The sequence below is a fragment of the Parasteatoda tepidariorum genome, chromosome 2 (assembly GCF_043381705.1).
Source record: "Parasteatoda tepidariorum isolate YZ-2023 chromosome 2, CAS_Ptep_4.0, whole genome shotgun sequence".
Taxonomy (NCBI): domain Eukaryota; kingdom Metazoa; phylum Arthropoda; class Arachnida; order Araneae; family Theridiidae; genus Parasteatoda; species Parasteatoda tepidariorum.
Genome location: NC_092205.1, coordinates 70,712,608 through 70,736,083, shown reverse-complemented (window position 1 = coordinate 70,736,083; position 23,476 = coordinate 70,712,608). Strand labels below are relative to the sequence as shown.

Sequence of the window (23,476 nt, the reverse complement as noted above, 5' to 3'; positions counted from 1 at the left end):
TCAACATATTTTAGCAAAATAATTTTTAATTAAGAGTAATGAAGAAAATCCTAAATGGCAGCACTAATCCAACTTTAATTGATGTAAAAAATATAAGGATATATAATGAAAAATAATGGAGAGGTAAATCTGATTTACTTCAAAAGCCTTCTCTAATAGAGAATATGATTTAGTTAAAGAAAAGTTTCCAATGAGTTGATCAAATATGAGAATGAAGGAAAAATTACTGCAAAATAATTTAAATAACTTGTAACAGATAAAAGTAATCTTATTAACAGTTAAGTAATCTTCGTATTCTTCTGAACAAAAGGAAATTAAACACCTTTGCCAAAAGCAAGTTGTATGACAAGTTCTAAAAGACTGCCAATTGCATTGACACAATGCCAAATTTGTTTCTACCCCCTCTAAAAGAAATTATATAAACAAGAAAAAATTTACATTTTATTTTACAATTAAAAAAAACTAGAAACATCTACACAAAGGGATCAATTTCAAGATTGAAAGATAAAATAATTATTCTTAATGAACGTAAATTTGTCCTTATTTAGTGTTTAAGGATCACAACTCATTAATTCACTGAGCATTTTACAAAATTTGCTTTTTAATCTGATAATTTCTGAATAAAATAAACTGAGAAAATGTTTAACAAAGTATATGGTGCCAGTTGGATATTAACATGTTAAGCAAAGGTGTAGAGCAATTTTTTTTATTTTTTATATAATACATATAAATTTCAGAAACATGCATTATGGAGACTGAGAATCTTAACTTTAAGAGAGGGACTCAATTATGGAGGCTGAGAATTTTAAATGTCTATGTTTAACATTGTAGCGTGGCACATTTGAAGGAAATTCTGCCCAACGAGTTAAGAGTCCACAAACAAGAAACTTGCTATTAAGTGGAATTTCTTTATAGAGTGAAATAATTTGAGGTACTGTAGTTTAACTAAAATAGTTAAGGGGAACAAACTATCTCCCTGCCGTAATAACATAATACATATCAGTAAAAAGCAGTAATGTTCCCTTGGAGACAAGCGCACAGACATAGATAGTAGCATACTAATGGTAAAGCAAAAAACTGATATCATGCTTTTCTTAGATAAGGCCCTACAGTTAAGTCTTAATGAGAAATTACGTGGAAGCCCCAACTACATAAATAAAATGTATTCGCCTTTGTGAATTTCACTAAAGAAAATTACTATTTATTTAAGTTGGACAGTTAAATTTGCAAGTCTGGAGCATTTTCCAGACTAGTATTTGATATGTAAATATAGAAGGAAAAAAAAATCAATAAAGTAAGCTGAATTACGGTTTTTGTTCAAATGTAAACAAAGAAATGTAACTGTTAGAAATTTTCACACACAAGAGACATTTCTTACACAATGTTAAAATACAGGAACTATTCAAACCAATTTTAATATAATGTAATTAGCATAGCTACGTTCTTATAAATTTTTTTAAATTTTTATTTTTTTCACTGAAATTTAATAAAAATAACCAATATATTAAAAGATAGATAATTAATGTAATATTAATTATTGTTAAAAGTTTCAAAAACAAATACTTAAAACAGTATGGCTCTAGTAACTCAAGTGACTTCCTAATGGAATCACAGGATACTTTTTTCAAGTATAACAGAAATTGCTGATATGATTAGTTATCAGCTCCGGATATTTAAAATTTTAATCAAATATCACATTAACTACAACATATAAAAATAATAGATTCTAATTAAATTCACTTAAAATTATGTAGCTAAAACACTAATAAGCACATGTTTAGAAGCAAATATTTATATTTTTAAATGATTCATAATTTTTTTTAAACAGACTATCGCAGACAAGGCACAATGTGCCAGGAAAGGATTCAAGTAAAAATTGATAAAAAAAATAAATAAAAAAATCAGGGGGTTCCTTAGAAAGCGTGATAAGTTCTTAATATTTAAAAGTTACCCCCCNCCCCCCCCCCCCCCACATACAAAAGTAAGAAAATGATAAAGTCAACCTCAGAAATTCTTGTTTACTTATTTAATTATGCTTCAGTTTACTTATTTGATTACACCTGCTACTTTACTACATAACAAGAAATACATCAAATAGATTTCAGAAATGTATATGTATATATTTAAAAAAAAACTAAACTTACTGTTGAGCTTCTTCTTGGTTTTCATAAGTAACTATTGCATTGTAAGTATTTTGTTTGGATCCACCTGATAGCAAAATTAAAAAACTTAATAAAGCATCACCCAGTCACTTAGATATTCAATAAGAGTGTTCAAGTTGTTTACCTTTTTCACATTCTTGAAAATCACACAAATTAGATAAAAAACCGACAAATTCATCCCATTGATATTGTTCTGGTATATTACTTATATGAATTGCATTACTTCTGTTTCTGCAAAAAACAAAGAAACAATTATATATAAACATACCTACAAAAAGGTCCCATAGAAAGGGATACCCTACATAGCTAAAAACAAGGAAAGGAAAAAATCCAGTAGATTTTATGAAATCTCAATTTCATGATAATTGTTTCAAAATATATACTAAATATTTTCCAGTTATGATTTCACATTGAATGATCTTAAGATATTATGCATTAAATTCATCAAAGACAATTAACTGAATAATAAATGAGGCTTACTATAGTATGCATTAGTGACACTTATTTAAATATTCAAGCATGCAATAATCTGTACAAAAATTCTACTTTAATAGGAATTTACTTTAAGGAAACTCAATTTTAGGGAATTTTCTAAAATGTACAAAAGTCGGGATTTTTATTAAACCAAACCAGAAAAAACCGGCATAATCCAGCAGTATACTGTAAAATCCAGTCCAGTTGGCAGACATGCACCTGCCATTCGCAAATCAAGCAACTTTAAAATAACGAGAGAATTTTTTAAAACAGGCTCGTTTAAAATTGTAATGCGGTTAAAAAAATTGTAATGAGAAAAAATATTGTCAGATTGGAAAATATTTGGCAATGAATAATTGAATCAAAATCCTTTTAAATAAATTGTACAAAGATATATGAAAATATTTTAAGCAACTGATTTCTATTATACAAGATTTGATTTCTTCTTCTAAAAATTTTTAATATGCATATGATTCCCAACTTTTATTTTAAAAATATTTCAAAATATAAGGTCACTCTAACAACAAAACAGGGGTAAAATTTAAACTGGCCCTAGGCTTTATGTCAAATAAAACAATTTAGAATTGGGTTAAAATAAGAATTATGTTAATAGTAATGGATAACTGTGCCTTAAGTGTGCATCACTAAGTGAAAATGAGTCCACAATTATTCTTCCAATAGTTTTGTGTCTAGAGTCAGTGCAGGGCAAAATTAGAATATTTTGTTACTGGCTAGTTATAGCATTTTTAACAGTGGCCTCTTTTTCCAAAAATTAAATATTTAAATTAAAATTTTTAATCGCCTCTTCATATATTTAGTTGTCTCAGTTTACTAATTGAACTTAAAAATAGCATTTTGCACTAGATGAAAAGTTAAGGGTTCTCATTCTCTTCACTACTTCATACCAGTGCAAAGCTGGTTTTTCAGCAGTTAATTGTTCTGCATAACAAATGCCACGATAAAAAGTAAAAACATTCGTGTAGCTAAATAAAGCTTTATTTTTATAATTGTGCTATATAGAGACCAGATTTAAAAAATAGTGTAATAAGCAACAAGCTCATCTACCACATTAAGATTAAACGAATGCAGCGGAACACCTACTTTCATACGAACGTATAGTATAATTAAGAATAAAAATTTATAACTTATTAAATTATAAAAAGGCTTCCCAGCGAGACAGCGAAATTCGGACTTCATCCGACACTTATCTCGGACTCTGGTGGACTTAGATTCAAATTGTTTAGGCTCGGACCTCCAAAAGCGAGTCCGAACTCATCTTTAGCGATGAATGGTATTTCCACTTCATATTTTCGCTTAAATATTAATATATTCCGCTTACGCGAATAGCTCACCTACCACATAACACTTACTACATCGTCAATTACGCTAAAAATTATCGAAATTTAACACTAATAAATTAAGCGGTTTTGAAAGACTAAAAGGAAGCACAACAATGTAAATGAATGTTTGTTAGCAATTAACGTTTTGTTGATAATTAAATTTTAACTGCAAGCAATACATTTTAATTTTATAACTGAAAAAAGAGAGCATATCTCTTTTCAGACTATGAAACTTTTCAAAAATATTTGTTTTGATATCTAGATTAAGGACATCTCGTAAAACTTCAAATATTTTTTAAAATGTTTATCATTTTCGATTTCGCTTTTTAAAAAGAATTTAAGAATGACCTGTTTTAACAAAAAAATAACTTTAAAAAAAAAAGTGATAGGTCTGTCAGTAGTCTTAGATTTTTTCTGGTCATTTAAACAAAATTAGAATTGAATAAATTGGAACAAAATTATATAAATGAAACGAATTATGATAATTCATTATCAATTGTTATATATTTTAGAACTAAATTAATTTGATAAATACATTAAAGCATTCAGCATGTTTTGAAAACAAATATGCCTTCAATTAGTAGAGAAACGTTTTTGTTCATTATGAACGCATAGTTTCTCATTGAAATCAATCAAATACACAAAAATTCAATTGCAAAGGTATAGATTTTTATTAGTCAAATCGCCATTACAAACACTCGAATGTTGATTATATCTCGTAAGTCAATTTTGCATTTTTAGCAAATAGTGATTTAAACTATATTATAGTTTAAATCACTTAGTTAGAATCAAATTAGTTCATATATTGAAAATCAGCTTTAATGAAATGTATAGGTAGCTTGAAAAAGTAGTCTAATATTTCGAAGCTAAAAATAAAATATCTACAGGTTGCGTAGCAAAATCTTTCAACAAAAAATAAACACTTCTTAAGCATTAAAAATATTTTAAAGGACTACATACATTAACAAACTGCAAAATAATTTTTAGACTTTACATGAAAATGACAAAATAACTAGTTTTTGACAAAGAACTTTTTTCTTGATTATAGTAGCCACCCTAAAAAGATCGATATTTTCAGTTAAATTTCAGAGGGTGAAAAATGAAGCCTGAAATTGAGAATATCTTGCTAACTGCAGCAGAGTTGCACATGAGAGTGCAAGAATCCCACCAAACCCAGCTCAGTAGACGCACATGCGAACCCGCAAGTGTTTCATCAAACATGTACAATGATTGGCACTTTCATACGCTACGGACCGACGGTGCATAATGTTTGAACGAATTGTAAAGACATTTCATAGAATGTGAAAACCACGCCTTTGCATAATACGTGGCGAAAAAAGACACTGTAAAGAAAGAAATCTCATTTTTGAAAAGTGAAAATTAAGCACTTTTTAAAAACTCCCCCCCCCCCAAAAAAAAGCACCTTTAGGGCTTTTTAAAGGAAAAAAATGTATCGAAAATAAACAAATTTAAAGCACTTTTTAAAAACGCTACGCATCATGATCTATAGGAGGAAATCTTTGAAATTAATTTTAATATTTTAAGAAAGTGAATTTGGATTATTTAAACTTATTGTCATCCAGCAGTTTTAGAATAGTTAACACTAGCAATTCGAAATATGGATAAATCATTGCTTGTTAATTAAAATTTGCATAAAATATCACCCTTACAAAAACATAAGCAAAGTTAAAATGAAAACGTAGTAAAAAGAATGTTTTAAGAAACAGGGCAAAAGTAGAGTTTTTCTCTTCAAAAATAACCTTTGCCAGTGGAATATATTTCAGAAAAATGTAGCAAAATGTTATTTATTTTCTCTAACTTTATCCGTTATTAAAAATGTTAGAAACAGATTTAAAAAAAAAATTAAAACGAAACAATATTTAATGTTTTCACATACATGAGAAATGTTAACGGGTGGATTAGAGTGATTTTTGCTCGAATTATAGCAAAATAAATGAAATGATCGAGTTTAAGATAAATAAACTAAACTAATACAATATTACTTATATTAAGTGCCATGAATTCTATGTTTCACTAATCTTTTAATTTTCCGACTAATTCCAAAAATCCGAAAAATAGAGCGAAACTACCGAACTTTTTGCGGGAAAATTTAAAAACAAGTTATTGCCATTTATTGGGAAAATGGTAAATTACATATCACAAATTAGACGAACGGACCCCGGGCTTTACGGAATTGAAGCACCTATTTTTCTCTTACAAGAGCTCCGGTCTAGCATTCCAAAATTGGCACATTAACGTTGCCTGAACCGAGTTTGGGCGTCTCAGGACAAGGAGTTAAAAAGGGTTTTAGTTTAAAATTACAAATTAAAGACGTCTTAAACTATTTTTTTTTAATACGTTGAATGTCATGGGCGTCACCGGCAAAAGTATAATAACAAGCAAATAATGGTACAGTAAAAGCTCGGTGTAACGAGTACGGTATAGTGCGTGAAGTCCGCTATAACGACAAAATTTCCAAGTCCCCGCCAAATACTAATACATAAACAAAACAAAAATTTTGTTTATTGGAAGTTAAAAATTGTAGCCTTATCCGTTATCGTTACAATTTTGAAGGAAATCTATTTATCTGCTGATTAAAAGCAAGCAAAATTACAGGAAAAAGAGAAAAATGCTACATTTATTTAGATCTGGTATCATTTGTCAACTGATTCATGGGAGGGGGTATGCAGCTTCTGTTGTCCAAAGACCGGAGCACCGTGAGGTAGAAGACTGTCTTGGCTCCTGGTGGTGTTCTTTTTAGTCTGGCACCTACCCTTCGGCCTGTCCGGCTTGGGAGACCCTACCAGTAGCAAGCTACCTCCGGCATAGCCCTCCGGGTCATTGGTGCGCTCAAGCCTCACCGCCCCGTCAAGGCAGGAACACCATCTGGAGGTTATCTTCATAGCAATCTTAGTACTTGCTTGGATCTTTCCAATGTTAGTTTCCATGAAAGCCTCCCTACCATGCTTGACAAGAAAGACTGTGTGCCTGACTTCCTCAGACAATTGTCCCTGGAAATCATCAATAAAATCCCTCCAAACGACATCAAAATATTCTCTGATGGCAGTAAAATAGATAGACAGACTGGCAGTGGGGTATTTATTGAAACACCTCGAGAGAACTACACTCTTCATCAACGAAACCCCGATTTCTGCTCCGTCTTTCGAAGCGAACTAATTGCAATCGACAGGGGACTAGAGAAAATCTTGAGTGAAGGGCACCTTGGAAATACTTGGATACTATCTGACAGCCGTAGTTCAATTCAACACCTCAAAAATTGGGCCCTCATTGGAGATAAAACCAGTTTTTCGATCTTACAAAAAGTAAAGCTCATTTCCCAACAGCATGAGGTCCACTTTCAATGGATCCCGTCCCACGTCGATATCCACGGCAACGAGTTGGCTGACACTCTTGCAAAGAAGGGACTAGACCATCCAGTCCCCTCCACCTCAGAGCTTACATACCTTGAACTTTTTGCAAGGCAAAAGGCCCAGAACAAACAAAAGTGGCTGCTTCCACCTATTCACTACTGGTATAAAGCAAAAAGACCAGGACTCTCTCTATCTCTCCCTGGTGACAGGCAAACCAACACCTGCTTATCCCGACTGGCCAGTGGACACCTGAAATGTCTCACATTTTCTGCAAATCAAAAAGTCTTTCCTCTTTGCCCTAAATGCCAACAAAACCAGGCATCACCTGAGCACATCTTGAACTGTTTAGGGCTGGACTGGAATGACATTCATTCCTCTCCCATTCTGGTTTCGGATTTTCTGAATGTCAACGGATTCATTGATCTGGTCTGACCCCGTCAGACCAGATGGGAATTAGCAACAACAACAGATTTGGTATCAATGCAGAAAAGTGAAAAACGAACATAATTTAACTTTATTTCCTTCTTTTATGTTGCAAATGCGAACACGAGGACGACCACCGGCTAAAATATCTTAATCCTTAAAAATAAAATCAGCCATTTTTTTTAATGAGTTTTTTTTCGACAACATATCTACTAAGTCCCTTCCTTCATTTCTCTTCTTGACAGATTATTGAAATCAACCATGAGTGTCAAAAGTCATTGCACACTATTACAATAAAGTCTTCTTATTGCTATTCTAAGGCCTAAAACTTCAGTCTTTCTCAACTATCATCTTTTATCAAATTGTTTACCAAAATGTTGAATGCAACGAAATTTTTTCATGACAATCAAGTAGACAAATCAGCAAATACATGAAGCAATGATATAGCAGCATAAATTTTGCGAGAGAAAAAGACAATGAATTTTACTTCATTTATGCAATCGTCCTAGTAAACAGTCGTGGGCAGAATCTCCCGCTGGGCCATATTTAAAAAAAAAAAGAAGTAAAAATGTCAAACATTTTTACTAAAACTAGCCATTCAAAATACACCAAGTTACATTTCACAGAGCAAGAAATAAAGTAAAAGAGTATAAAATTACAAAATACAGGTGCAGCTACACTGCGCTAAACTCAAAGTTTAGAGTTACAAATACAACGTGATACAAAGTACCGGATAGCATCAACGTTTCCAAAAAATAATTATTTTTCTTATTTATTAGGGAGAGCATAAGACAAATGTAATTTTTTTTCCAGAAGCAAAAAAGTTTAGAGAACAAACAATAGAAAAGTTGTACTAGCGTTAAGTGCGCAAAAAAGCGTAACTTTTATCGGGTTTCCACGTGCTCAATTATAATAAATAGTACGAGGGCCCACTATTGTCCCAATGGAGTAGTAATACGAGTAGACGAAAGTTAGGATCCTTTAATGTTAATTTTCACTTTTTTGCGTACTTCGTTTGAACTTGAAAAGTTGTGCCCTAATCGAAAAATATTCTCACAAAATTATAAAATTTAATAATTATTTGCTATTGTTTTACTAAGTTAGTACAAATTCTTAAATCATTTTTTATTCTTTTTATAAAATTTTTTTTGGAAACTCAAACTATCTTTGCTCTAATTTTGCACTGCCATTTAAAATTACATACTTAAAAATTATGGTATACTTTACAATTCAAAATAAAATTAAAATTGAACTAACTTAGATTTATCGAATTTCATAATAGTTTTCAAAATTTTTTCGATTTGCTTACAAAGGTTTAGTGTTATAGCGAACTAAGCAAAAAGCAATTAAACATAAAGGGGTCTTTTGACTTAAGTGGCCCATATTCTTCAAATTGCAGCTACTCCACACGATTGGTCAAGAATCAAAATACGTCGGGAGAAAAAGGTATGCGTATTCAGAGAAAATACGCTTTGTGTCCTATCTCGTAATTTAGAATAACGTCGGTAATTAGCAAAGAGTTAAGCTCTCGAACCAGATTGAGATTAAATACTGAAAATCCGATCATTAAATTAAAAATAATTCAGCGTATTCACTTTGCAGTGATTATAGAAAACCTTAGCATATTTAAGAATAAACTGCAATCTTTAACAGGTTTAAGCTGACAATTATGATCACGAAGAGTCAAAATAACTCAGTCAAATTCATTATTTTCTCCAGCTAATTAATAAATTTTTTTTTCTTTCCCCCAAGTAGCAAAAGTTGCACATAAGTAGGTAGCAGCACGATTTTCGTAACTTTGCAAATTAGTACAAAATTGTCAAAAGCATGCTTATGGATTCTTAGATACACGTACACAGCGTAAACAGATCAGATGGGTGTCGACTAAATTATTTCTGAAAGCGCTGTTAGTTGTTTTATTAAAAAAAAAAAAAAAAAACTTTATGCAAGATGTTCCGTAGTGACCATCTAATACGTCAGAGCATTTGTCAAAAAAGTACACCCGACAAGGAGTTTCAATTTTTTATTTAAGTGGGGAAAATACAAGTCACCACTACTGAGGAAGGGGAGACTGAGAACAAAGACTTTGCTACCGGAAAAAAAAAGTTGAGCATTATCAGAAACACCTCAAAGTTACATCAAGCAATCTAACCGATTTGATTATTTTCATACTTAACTTCCGCACTTGTGACTATTATACATAAAGGATGTCATTACCAGGAAAAACCTCACCCAATCGTAAAGTGAAATTAGCTATTAAAATTAATAAAACACAATTAGAAACTAGCCTAAAGAAGTTTAATTATTCCATAAACTTACATTTTGATAAGCTTTGAAAAAAAAGTGTTCCCTACCCTCAACTGCTTACATGTTTAAAAAATAGAACCAAAGGAAACTCCGACAAAACATAACTTAAGTATTAAATAAAAAGCACATTTAACAATGCGATTTGATACTTGCAAATAAACTAATTAAATGCCACATAAAAGCAAACTTAAAAAAAAGGCGAAAAAGTTTTAGTTTTTAATACAAAACGATGCAAATAACCAAACACATCGATGGAAAAAATCAATCGAAATATTTGCTAGCAAAATTATCTTACTAAAAGTTTTATGGTGCTTAAAAGAAATTATTTTAAATTAAAAACTAAACAACTTACGGTGACTGCCTTAAATCTGAAGTGTCCACTGTGGAAGATAACAATTCACACACGAATTAAAAAAAAGCACCGAACTATGGATAATGCAAATCAAATATGCAATTAGAATTTAAAAACAAACTTTTTAAATAGTTTGCACGGTGCCGCGGCACATCAATCCGGCACAGTTGGATCTACCGAGCGCAAGTCGGTCCGCCATCTGAGCCTCAGCGGCGGGGTTCGGTGACGTTTGGCATTTTGGAGGTGGCCCAGTCATTACCATGACAACGTGACGTCAGCAATCGACGCAACAGGGACGTAGAAGCGCGCGCGGTTCAGTTTTTACTTCTCTAACTGCCTGGAAAGTTGGTTTCGCCCTCCACACTTCTTACCCCAAACAAAGAGTAAAGTTGCGCTGAAGAAATGCCGAAGAAACTGAGTAAATGTCAGCAGAGGGTCCTGGAAGAAAAAACGCGGTGAGGAAAGGTCACGCCGAAATTAAGGGCGAATCTTAAAAATTATGTGGAAAACAAAGGGCAATTATAACTAACAGGTCAGTTTTAGAGTAAAATAATTAAAAGGGAAACGGAAATACTTGGAAATAATCTAACTAACGATAAATATTTAAAAGTTTGACATGCCAGTTTGGTTGTTATTTTGATTAAAATCAGGGGGCAAATTGGGAGGAAATAACTAAAATTACTATTTAGACAAATTTCAGGAATATCTATAGATGAAGCGTAATCAGGGTGCGTAGCCAAATTATTCAACAAAAAATAAGCACTTTCCAAGCACTCCAAAATATTTTTAAGCACTTTAAAAAAATATCATAATCAGGCAGGATTGGAAGGTTTTTGACAATTGATGGTTTTATCTTGTTTTAACCGTCATGTCAAAAAAAAAAAAAAAAAACCTTTTGGCATTGTTTTTGACAATTGTCAAAAATCATGATATTTAGAAACATGTAAAACTAACGCCGTTTTCACGTGCTACGGACTGACAATACACCGAAATAGATTGGGGTTGAATTAATTGTGAAAACGTTAGAACAATGTGAACTGTCTTTTTGCATAATTTGTAACGAAAATAAACATTGTAAAGGAAAAATCTCATTTTAAAAAAAGGAAAATTAAGTACTTTCTAAAAGCACCAAATGAAAAAAAGCACCTTTAAGGTCTTTTACAAAACAAAAATCGAAAAGAAGCACCTTTAAGCACTTTTTAAAAATGCTACGCACCATGGTAATAAGACGAATTAATCTTTCACTTTTGATGTTTTTATCTTAGGCAGGAAGAATGCTCGAACGGTTCTATTTCAGAAAGAGTTTTACTTTTCCCAGTGTGAGGAAAAAATCTCCCTTATACGAATACAGAAAGTGGCTTTTTTTCCTGTTGAATGAGAGCATTTACATTTTGGCTTTAAGAGTATGCTTAATATATTAAAAAGTTGGTTAGCAGCAGGGTTGCCAAGTTTTTGACGGCTTTATATTCAGTGTTACTGTCATGCTAAAAGCAAAAAAAAAAAATCATAGCTCCTTGGTGATTAAAAAATAATGTGCCCCCCCCCAAAAAAAAATTACTATCATTCGTCACTGCCTCTTGCCATATGACACCCCATCCTTCACACTCCTTAGTTTTTGGAAATGTACCGGAATTATGGGCATAAACCCCCCTCCGTTTCCAAAACTACACAAACTAGGACCTTTGCCCTCTCCAACCTTCCTTTTTAGCTTTCTCATTCATCTTTCGGTCTCTGCTGGTATGTGGTTGTCGAAAAGTTCGCATTTATCGCGTATATCCCTAGCAGCAAACACAGGACCAATATTCACGAATATTGGCTCCAAAATGTTTAAAAGGGTAGTTATCTTCCGACATGGGTCATATATAGAATTGTCAGATTCACCCGATATTTTATATTCATTATTCAACCACTATAGGCCCTATGTTGGTCGATATTGGCCCTATAAAGGATCAATATTAGAAAATCTAGACACTATTAGTCCATCGGTGCATATTCAGATCTGTATGTGAAACAGAACAGTGGTCTGCTTAGAAGAAATTTGGGTCCGTTAACGGACCCTTCACAAATTTGTTTATCTTTATTATTGTTTTGTTAATCGAATAAACGCTTCCCAGGGGAAAAAAAAAGAAAGACTGATGTAAACGAACAAGTTTTGACTTCGGCAGACGCTTCTTCCGTTATTCGTCCGAAATGAATATTCTGCCTTCAGCAGTACAGACTAAAAACCAAATATTTGTATGTTGCATCTAATTTAGTAGCGGCAATTACTGTTCATTTTTGAAAATTTAAAATTTATTTTAATAATAATTTTACAGTGTTGAGCATAATCTTGTATCAATTTGCAATTTAAAAACTCATTGAAAAAAGTTTTTGCAATGACAGGACCCTATTTGCACAAATTCACAAAAGCAGGACCCTGGTTGAAAGGTGACTTAACGCTTATTTTATATTCACAAATTAGTTATTTTTTCACAATTTTCCAACAACGAATCTTTCACAAAATGTCTGGACAGACCCCTGTCTACACATAACTTTTATAAAATTAGTAAACTGTGCACAGAACTTGAAATGTCTTAATTTGTCGAAGACAGCCAACACTGCGTTTAGGTCATTTTGATATCTTCCAAATTTATTTTTACGTAGTAATTGATTATAAAGAAATAGACAAAATATAAATATAACTTATTACATACAAAGAAATAAAAATAATCATTTCTAAAATTTCCAGATTTGGCGATAATAGTCGACGGAATTATATGCAAGTACAATGGGGTATTTGTCGAAATTTTTATTGAATTGCGTTTTCATAATAGTACATTGGAGATTGACATGAGTATAACAATTTTAAATTATCAAAACGAAAATATTCATTTTGAAATTAAGTACATATGCTAAGTATTTCTATAGTTGTTTGAAATCACGTTCATTTTATTCATAGTTATACTTTTAAAACGTGAATTTACAAGAATTCACGTTATTCAATAAATTTAAAAATAAAAATTAACAGAGAAACTGTACTAATTCGAATTCGTATAAGAGAAACGTAAAAAAATTCCCTTACTATTATTGACGACAATGATGCTCAATTACATTCGGTAATGATTTAACTAAAATAAGAAATATTGGAGAAAATTTACTCATTCTTATAAGGTAACTGTGGTGAATTACCATACTATGATAGACTAACGGGGTAAAAATATACAAATTTTGGTATATTATACAAATTGCAATGAGCTGTGAACCAAAAAGAGAAATGGTACTATTCTGTTTAAGAAAAAAGCAATCTATTCTAGACGTCTATGATATTGAATTCAAAATTTGAACAAAATAGGTTGAATAATTCTTGAGAAATTAAATTTTAAAAAAGTCAGATATTAAAATTAGATTTCTTAGGAACTGTTTGACCAAATATATTTCGTTCAAATTTTGTATTTTGCCATATAAATTTAAATTTTTTAAATTTATTTAATTTGCATAGCTTACAAATTAAAATTTTTTTTTCCCTATAATCAAATTACATAAAAAATTATTATTTTTCTCATCGAATCATCTTTGCATAAACGAATTTTATAATTGCATAAATTTTTTTTTCTTCAAATTCCCTTGAGAGCGAAATACGAAAAAAGTAAAATTAACTTAGTCCAACTTTGGGTTGCTCTCCTGATTAAACCAACCGAGGAGTGGGGACAATCATATTGCACAGATTGCGGCTACTTCCTATACAGTGTTTTCATCGTAGAAAAAAAATGGGTGAGAATTTCTCACCCTTTCTCAAAAACNAAAAAAAAAAAAAAAAAAAAAAAAAAAAAAAAAAAAAAAAAAAAACAGACTTGAAAAAAAATCATTTCTTTAATTCTTTAATTATAATGCATTTTTAACATCTTCTAATTTTTAAAGCATTGAATATTTTTGCTGCATCATCATATGGAAAATGCTCTACACCTACTTTTTCATCAGCTATTCTCATTAGGTTGCCCAAATGCGTATTTGTTTCGTTTTGATCGTTTCTACCCACATTTGTTTCATTTTCATTTGTCCGTTTCGGAGTAGAAGATATTGGCTTTACAAGGTATTTGTCCATCTTACATTAACGAGCAAAAAATTTGAACGTCTTACATGAAGAAACCTTACCTACGGTAAACACGTGGTTGCAGAGAAATGCGTTCTGAAAGAGGTTCCGTGGTTCGGAGGGATGGTGTTCTGTTGTTCTTAAAGGTTCTGAACAATACTGGTAAATAGGGAAGCTAGATAATGGGGCAGTTGTTGAAAATAATGAGAGATCCATTAAGAAAAGTGAAACGGATTTTATTCTAAATGGCGCAATGAGAAATTTTTTTCAAAATGCGAGAAATTCGCTAATTTTGAAATTGGTTTATAAAATGCGCAAATTTCTCGCGGTAATTATTTTTTAATGCGAGAAAAGAAAAAAATATGCGAGATTCTAGCGCTGTAGTGAAAACACTGATATCATAGGAATCCAAATTCGCAGAGAAAAAAAAGTTATGTTAATTCAGAGAAAGTAAGTTTTTGCTTGATTTCGTAGCTTAAAATACAGACTGCAGATGCCTCATGAACTCACTGTAAATAAAAACATTAACTACAAATATTGAAATCAAAAAGAATATCACTGACCACTTAAGTTTTACTTTTAATTAAAAAATCTGCTTAAATCGCGGCATAAAATAATTAAGATCAGTATTTAGATTGATAACAATTAACTGAATAGTTATATTATTCCAAAGAATACACTTAAAAGATAAATAGTCCCATTTTTGTTTTTTTGAAAAAGCAGTTAACAGTTACAATTTTGGCTACATTTTTAATGATATTTATTAATTATAATGAAAATATTGTGTATGATTTAAACTATTATGAAGCGTGACCTCTAATAAAATGTCCCCAATAACCAATAATAAACTCCTCCCCAAGTTTGACACTGACAGGTTTTGAAACGTCGTGACAAAAATGAGTTTTTGACGTCAAAACCTACCAATGGTTAGCAGTTAATTTTACTAAATCACAAACACAAAAAAAATACTGAATTTAATTTATAATTCATTTAATGAGATTGTTTCAAGTTTTCATTGATTTTTATAGTTATACAAAATTCCTGTTAAATACATTTCTGGGTTAAGAAGTTTCAAAAAGTAATCTTAGAAATTACTTGGTTTGTAATAGATTATAGTTGTGAAATTAGAATTCAAAAATGTAAATTCTAATTGGATTCTTCAAAATTAAAAGAAAAAAAAAATCCATCACAAAATAGCCTTAATTTTGAGATTTTCATTACCCACATATTGGCAATTTTTTTAAAAATTTAAGTTATCTAAATTGTAGAATTTACATAACATAAGAGATGCAAAAATGCATATCTTAGAATTCAAAAATTTTCAGTCTTTAAAATGAAATTATTTTACATGCAGATTAATCTGCAGTACATGCAGTTTCATAAATACAGCAAAAGACTTTTAGATCAGCTTAAAAAATTGCTGATATATTCCACAATAAGAGAAATTAAGATTGAATTAGCTCCTCTTCTGAACAGATGACAGATACCTAGTTTTTACAGACAATTTCAATGTGTTAAAAAAAATAGGTACATTTATAAACAGTATGTTTTAGGTCATTTCCTTGAACCATTAAAATTGCACATACATAAAAATTAAATCATTAGATCAAAAATGTTTTCAACAACGAGAAGCAATTCCAGTATAGTATAATTTGTACCAGAGTTTACGTTTCTTCTAAGCAGTAGTCTTCAAAAAACTACTTTAAGGGATTAAAAATAAATAAATAAATAAATAAATAAAAAATTAGTGACATTTTTCCAATCAAGGAAAAGATTGATGTTTTCCACTGTAACAATAGCCGATAAAATTTCATAGTAGTGAAAGCCAAAGGAGATGTTCAATATGCTAGATAGAGACTATATTAAAGTTTGGATTTTAGAAGCTTTGTGTTTAAAATCCAAACACCATGGTGCTTAAAATACATACTATCTCTAACATGTGCTAGACTACAGAAAATAAGGTGTGGATGCTTGATTTAAATTTATTTTTATGCTTGAAAATAAATAAAAAGTTAGAGAATCTGTTGGGGAAAATTTTTTTTTTTGATTAGGTAGAATTAGTAAAAATTAGGTATTTACCCAATTTGATTAACTTGTATCATCTAAAATAAATATTCTGAATTCTATATACACACAAATTAACATTAAGCAAGTAGTCTAGCCGCATTTATAAAATTACACCGTTATTGCATTCTTACAATTTCAAAATACAAAATTTTTTTCAGTTAATTCTAATTAGCTATTTTAATTTTAAAAAAGTAAGATCTGCATTTAATTTTTCAATTATGAGTAACAACTTGAGAATTAGTTAATTTTGATTACATTTTCTCTTTTGCAAATGTATTAAACACAAAATTTAGTTTTAAATTTTACAGTAAAAAATAAATTTTGAAAATCCCTAAACACGCTGAATGCCACGCTAATTTTACATGGCTTGCCCGTGAGGCCAAAATGATTTTCTCAGTATGCATTGCATAAATTTCGTCAAACCATTTTAGTAACAATATAAAAAAATTAAAAGCATTAAAAATTTATTCGAATTATATATTTCTAATAATCTTGGCTTCGCCAGCCGCAGTTGACCCCCGTGGCGCCACGAACAAACTCAGTGCCGGTCACAGGTGACCCCCATGGCATTCAACGTGCTAATAGGAAAATTATTATGCTTCTACATATTTTTTTAAACACTTTTAAATGAAAAAAAATAAATGTATAAAACATACCTCCGATTCTGATTTAATGAAGGCTCAACCAATAACTGGGAACCCATTATCTCAAAACCTAGAAAATAAAAAGTAAATATAAATATCAACATACTATTAGTAGAGCAAGAAATTAATTCTAAGAAAACGTTTTACAGCTCCCCAGAAATCTAAAAATTTCTATTAGATACTTTAGTCTTTTTTTTTTAACCGCAGTATATTTTTTAAGCCTTTTTAACCAAATACTATATTTAAACCAGCCATAAGGAAAATACTTATTGCAATTTAAAGGGGACCATGAAAATTAAATATTTTTGGTGTTGAAAATTTAAATTGACAATTAATAATTTTTATGAAAATTATAAATATTGCTTGGATGAAATAATTGTTAAAATATAAAACTTACACTACCGGTCAAAAGTTTGCGAAAATTTTTAAATCTACNAAATATTTCTCACAATAAAAAAAATATTATGGAAGGGAAAATATTTTAGTTACATAGATTTTCAACGAAAATTGACCAAAAAAAAAAGACAACTATTATATTTTGGTTCGCGGGCCACAAAAAAGGCTTCGCGAACTGGATGAGGTCTGCGGGCCGCCAGTTGATAACCACTGATCTAAACCATAACTTGGCAGCTTTACTGAACATAAGCCAGTGTTTTCCCTAAAAGTTTTTCGAATGGCAGACCGCCTTTCCTGCCCTTTACAGAACCCTCTATGTCCTTTTTGTAAAAATAGCCACCATTCTATTTAGTCGCATTCTTCTTTTAAAAAAAATGACTATTTAAATAATTACACTATGGTAAAATCTGAGCCATAGGGTTCAATTCTGATTACTATTGCAAATATTAATTTTGTTAGTTAATTCTCAACAGGTTAAATTTGTACAAATTTCTTTTTCTGGGGAGAGAGTAATGAATTTGAGTGATCTTAAATTTTTTTTTAAATAAATTTAGTTTTTAAAAAAATGCACATTTAAAATGTCGTAAAAATTTCCGTTAAATTATAGTCTATCAATTTCCTCAGTTTACTTTTTTTTTAAAAATCTTCGCCACAGTGATGTCCGTACATTAAAAGCAACAATATTATCTTATTTTGATCTCACAATCTCATCTTGAAACACAAAACAGTGTAAGAGGGTAATTTAAAAATGGTTGAGGATCAAATTCAGTTATTATATAATATTACACATTTTATAAATTTTTACTATGTTAAATAAGTGCCCTTTTTTGTGAAGCACCCTGCACTTTACTCCTAGTGAGAACTCTGCATTAGCATAATTCTTAGCAGGGATGTAAGGGATATATGGCCACTAATCAGCCATTTGGCTAGATATCGGGTAGGCCGAATATTTTGCCGAATGTTCGGCAAAATATTATTTGGAAAATTATCTTTAGACTAAGATTTTTTGGGAGAATTTTTAATAGATTTAATAAAGAATAATCTGAAATCAAATTTTTTTTTTTTTACTATACATAATAAGAAATACTTTTTACACATATTTGCTATTGTCACATATTGTCACTATTTTCCTGTGTGATACAACATAGAATATTGCGATTCTCAATGTTAAGAACACTTTTTGTTTCTCATTTTAGCTTTTTACAAAAACCTTTTTTTTATGAGTTAAGAAAGTTTCTAGTGAACATTATTCCTTTATGATCATTCTTTTCAAAAAATACAGCAATGTGAAAAAGTTAGATTTTAAGAAAAGTGAGATTTTTAGCCTTATGCTATCATTTAAAAATTAAAAATGATTTTATAGACTTTATTATGATGCTAATAGGTCTGAAATACGGTTCCTGAAAATACGGTAATTAGAAAACTGAAACGCTTAGCTTTAAAATTTTCTTTCTAAAAAATTTTTTTTGCTTTTGTATGTAATTTTTGTAATATAAAGGTCTTATCATAATTTTGCATTTTTAAAAGTCCTTCTGGGATAATTTCCCCCCCCCCCCAGAAAATATTTTTAACATTCAAGCTTTGTTTTAAGAATTAAAAGAATATTTTTTCAACTTTAGTTTTTTCTTTTACATCTGTTACTTTTTTTTTAACCTGAAATATTTCTAATTATCTTAATATCCAGTTATCTTCTTAAACATTTTTATATTAAAGTTCTTTTTCCCTTTACTCCATACCAATAATACAGCTAAATTTTGATTATTCTTCGATAATGATTATTTCCATTGATATTTGGCCGAACATTCAGCATTCCGCCAAAATCAGTTACATTACTAATTCTTAGTGCCTAGCATTTTTAGTTTGATAAATAAAACATCCAAAAACGCTTTCAATTAATATCTAAAATCACTGAGAAGGGTGACAAATAATTAAGTATTACTGTGTATTTATTGATTTTATTTTCTGTACTTTGCATGAAGTAAATTACTTGTATGAAGGAAAAAAAAAAAAAAAACACATTGACAAAAACGCAAAGAACATAATTTTGGAAATTATAGGAAACTCAAAATCGGATTAAGCATAGTTCTTTAAAAAAGAGTGAACAAATTTTAAAAAATATTTCTCACAATAAAAAAAATATTATGGAAGGGAAAATATTTTAGTTACTACATTCCCATAAAACTGAGTAGACGAAAAGAAAGGAGGGTCAAAACACGGAACCAGTCTTCTCCCAAAATGGTGCACTTTAATATACTTACTACTTATAACATAAAAGTCCAAGGAGCAAAAGTATATAAATGCAATAATTCGCATTTACGAATGCTCTGTACCATTAAAAAAAAATCTCATTAGGTAAATTCCTTAAATAAATTTAACAAAAATTGGAAACTTTAATTAGTAAATATAATAACGTATGAAACGAAAACAAAAATAAGTAACTATACAAAAATAGTTAAAACTCTAAATACTTGTTTTACCACAAATCACAGTTCTTAACTGTTTTTGATTTAAAATTAAAAGCTATCAATAGGAATTGACTATAAATTCATAAAGTTCAAAATAAAACACAGCATTTAAATAGTAATGTTGCACATAAAAAATTATGAGGTCGTAAATAGGCAATGACAAAAGAAACAGTTCTGCCATATTGTTTAGAATTAACAGGGCAGAGTCAAAGATTATAAATAAAACTTATCAAATTCAACTATATTCTAGGACAGGGGTGGCGAACCTTTATACACCAATGTGCCATTTTCTCTAAAAAATTGCTTAATGAGGTCATAGACGTGCCAACAAATAATTTTGACTTCTTGATTATTGGGAAAATAATAATACTAAATACTATCAACTCAAAACTATTTACATAAAAAAAAATACATTTTGCAATGTCTCAGTTATACAAGTAATTCAACTTAAAGTAACATCAGTGTGACTTCTGTTGTTGCAGATTAGATGACCAATGACTTATATTAGGTTGTAAGATGTTAGTTTAAGCAGGAGTGTTGATTTTTTTGCGAGTTATTTATTGTTAGCTTGTTTTTTAAATGTTATCGTTTTTTAGTATTAATTTTTTCATTAATAATTGTTTATTATTTTGTTTGTTTGTGAATTTTAATTTAATTGTTACACATGCTTCATAGCGTAATAACATTTGTGTAATAACAATTCATAGTGTAACAATTGTGATCGGTGGAGTGCCCAAAATATTGTGTCGCGTGCCATTGGTTCGCTATCCCTGTTCTAGGATATTTCCTTATTAATAACTAACTGCTTCAGTTAATTACAATTGCAAAAGCAGTAAACAAATTTTCAACTTGAAAAAATTTTAAAAACCTAGCGGTTTGCTCGGGGTATATTTACTAATTATACTCTTATAGTTAGTTTTTTTCTGCCCAGATATCCCCAAAACTTAGCGATTATTTTGGCGTAACTATCGAATATAGAAACCTTACCATATACTCGGTTCAACAAAAAATTAAAACAGAAGAAAATATCCGGGTTTTGATTTTTTTGCATCACAGAAAACCCTCTACCAGTTCCTTGCTTAGCCAGTCATTTTTTTTCATATTGATTGCCAGCCAACCAAGTAATAATTGTCATAACCTTGGCAATAACACAGACTAAGCAACCAGAATGAGAAAATATACGCTTTATTTTTTTTAAAGTAAATAAAGATGAGCAAAAATTTTTATATGCATATTTTTGATAACAGAAACTATTTAAAAAATTTAATAGTAATAATAAACTAACAGTAGCTATTTGACTAGAAGGTAAAATTAAGTTTCAGTCTTAGAAACTGCTATTTATAGTTTAAGATTTCATTCCAGTTAAGATATATGACAATTATTCTGCCACATAACATAATACGGAAATATCTAAGCAAAACTGTAGGTATAAACCAGTCTTGGAATGTTGCAGATATCTACATAATTAAGGAAACTGAAATTCAGTCCCTTATTTACCACAATAGATATAACCCTGACATTAATGTAAGTAATGAAACAAAAGTTAGAAATCAAGAACAGATTTAAAACAAAATTGTAAGAACAGTTTTCATCATAGCTCCTCAGTTGTAAGCATATGATCAATGTTTATAATATTCAGTTACGCATCAGAACTGAAAAATAAATTTTTATTTGTTTATCGTTTAAAACCAAAGCTTTTTTTTAGATATAACTCAACCAATATCTGGTAAGTCAATTAAAGAATACAATTATTCTGATGTTTAGAAACATTTCTAGGTAATCAGAATTAAAATTAAGAGATTGAAAACAAAAAAAACTTAGGAACATTTCTTATCACAGTTCACATGAGTTACGATATCAAGTACAAGCACATGTGGTGAATATTTATCAATTTATTCAATCTAGCATCAGAAATTAAAATATATATTTTTATTTACCGCTTCTATCGCTTTCTCTAGAGGTACGGAGTGTGGTAAGTCAAGGTATAATTTTGGATCGGAAACTTTTATAGGAAAACAGAATTGAAACAAAATTGTAAGGATTAGCTTTTATCGCAGTTCACACGATTTATGATATCAGGAAGAAAACATATGAATACTTATCAGAGTAGTCAATCAGGAATCAAAATTGAAAACATATATTTATTTACCGTTCAAAACTTCGATAGCTTTTTCTACAGGTATGGATTCTGGTAAGTCAATTAAGGCATAATTTTTGTTTAGAAACATATTTTTAGGCGGAACGCCCGTTTGTTGCTGGAAAACATCTTTCAAAACTTCTTCATGCGCTTCTGATGGTAAGTTTCCTACGTATATTCTGCTGTTGTTAGTCATATTAAACTAAAGATGGTGGATTTAAAAACTTAAATATACTTTAAAAGAACAAAAACAAATGTAAACAAAAAAGGACTTTAAAAGGAAAAGGACAAACGCCCAACTCGTCCGACCGACACGCTATATTTTTCCCACGTGTTCAACGTCAATCACGTGACTTCCGCTGAGCCGGCTTAATGTCACCATTCCTTTAAAAAGGAAATAATAATAAATAAATAAAAAAAATCGCATTGATTTTAAACTTTGTAAACTTAATGGAAAAATTACATTTAAATTAAAAGTAACAACACTGATTTTATGTCAGTTTCATTTATATAAAATAATTACAATTTGCTGTTTGCATTGTATTTTAAGACAGAACATTTGAAACAAATTCAAAAAAGAAATCTTGTATTTGTACTCTACAATTTGTTCTCTAATATTTGTACTGAATTATTGCACCCTTTGCAACCCTTGAACAATCTACAAATGGCAAATTTCTTTATTTTGACAAATTTATAGAGGAATATCGTGAAGAAAGTAACGCAGTTCCGCAAGCTATTTTAAGGTAAAACTGGATCGACAATAAAGCACTGAAACAATGTTCATATGGAGATAAGCTTCTGAGTTTATGCCCAGTGATTAAAAAATGTAAGAGTAGATAGTTTCATGTGTTACTTTACTGACATGTAGCTGCAAGTTCAATTTACACAGCCAACCAGTTGAGATTTCGGATGGGCGTCGCAGGTATCCAATTTTTGAGGAGGACGAAATTAAAATATACAGTCACACTTTCACTCTAAATTTCCCTCATAACAAAAAATAATTTTTAAATATGCTAAATATTTGTAAAGGGATTAATTATTTTTATTTTACCTTTCAAGAGTTTAAATAGATCAGTACAGCAGTGGACTGAAGTTTAGTAGATATTATAGTCATTTTCAATTCATTAATAATTAGTTTAAGCGCAATGAAGCTAATAGTGAATATCATGCATGCACATGCATAATATGCATAGTTAAGAATATTCATATACAATATTAAGGCAGGGCCAGACTAACAAGAATGGGGTCCCAAGTTAAATAGCCTAAGGG

The 23,476-nt window shown here is 30.2% G+C and overlaps 2 protein-coding genes across 5 annotated transcripts in view; one reads left to right on the top strand and one right to left on the bottom strand.

Annotated features, from left to right (window-relative positions):
* LOC107436425 (insulin-like growth factor 2 mRNA-binding protein 1) overlaps positions 1-23,476 on the bottom strand; it is a 50,051-nt gene that overhangs the window by 15,388 nt on the left and 11,187 nt on the right. For 2 of the 4 annotated variants that reach the window (XM_016048154.3, XM_016048153.2), the window contains exons 2-4: positions 17,222-17,279; positions 2,287-2,393; positions 2,145-2,208 (exon numbers count right to left, since the gene is read on the bottom strand). In XM_016048154.3, the coding sequence (XP_015903640.1) occupies positions 2,145-2,208; positions 2,287-2,393; positions 17,222-17,268 (218 nt within the window). In that variant the 5' untranslated portion in view covers positions 17,269-17,279. Of the gene's footprint in view, positions 1-2,144; positions 2,209-2,286; positions 2,394-17,221; positions 17,280-22,007; positions 22,607-23,476 lie in introns of those variants that run through there. The other 2 variants (XM_016048152.3, XM_071177707.1) reach the window with 2 other exon arrangements.
* LOC139425047 (uncharacterized) lies at positions 6,606-7,809 on the top strand. Its single transcript, XM_071178042.1, has 2 exons — positions 6,606-6,698; positions 6,787-7,809. The coding sequence occupies exons 1-2, from the start codon at positions 6,606-6,608 to the stop codon at positions 7,777-7,779; spliced, it is 1,086 nt and encodes a 361-aa protein (XP_071034143.1). The 3' UTR covers positions 7,780-7,809.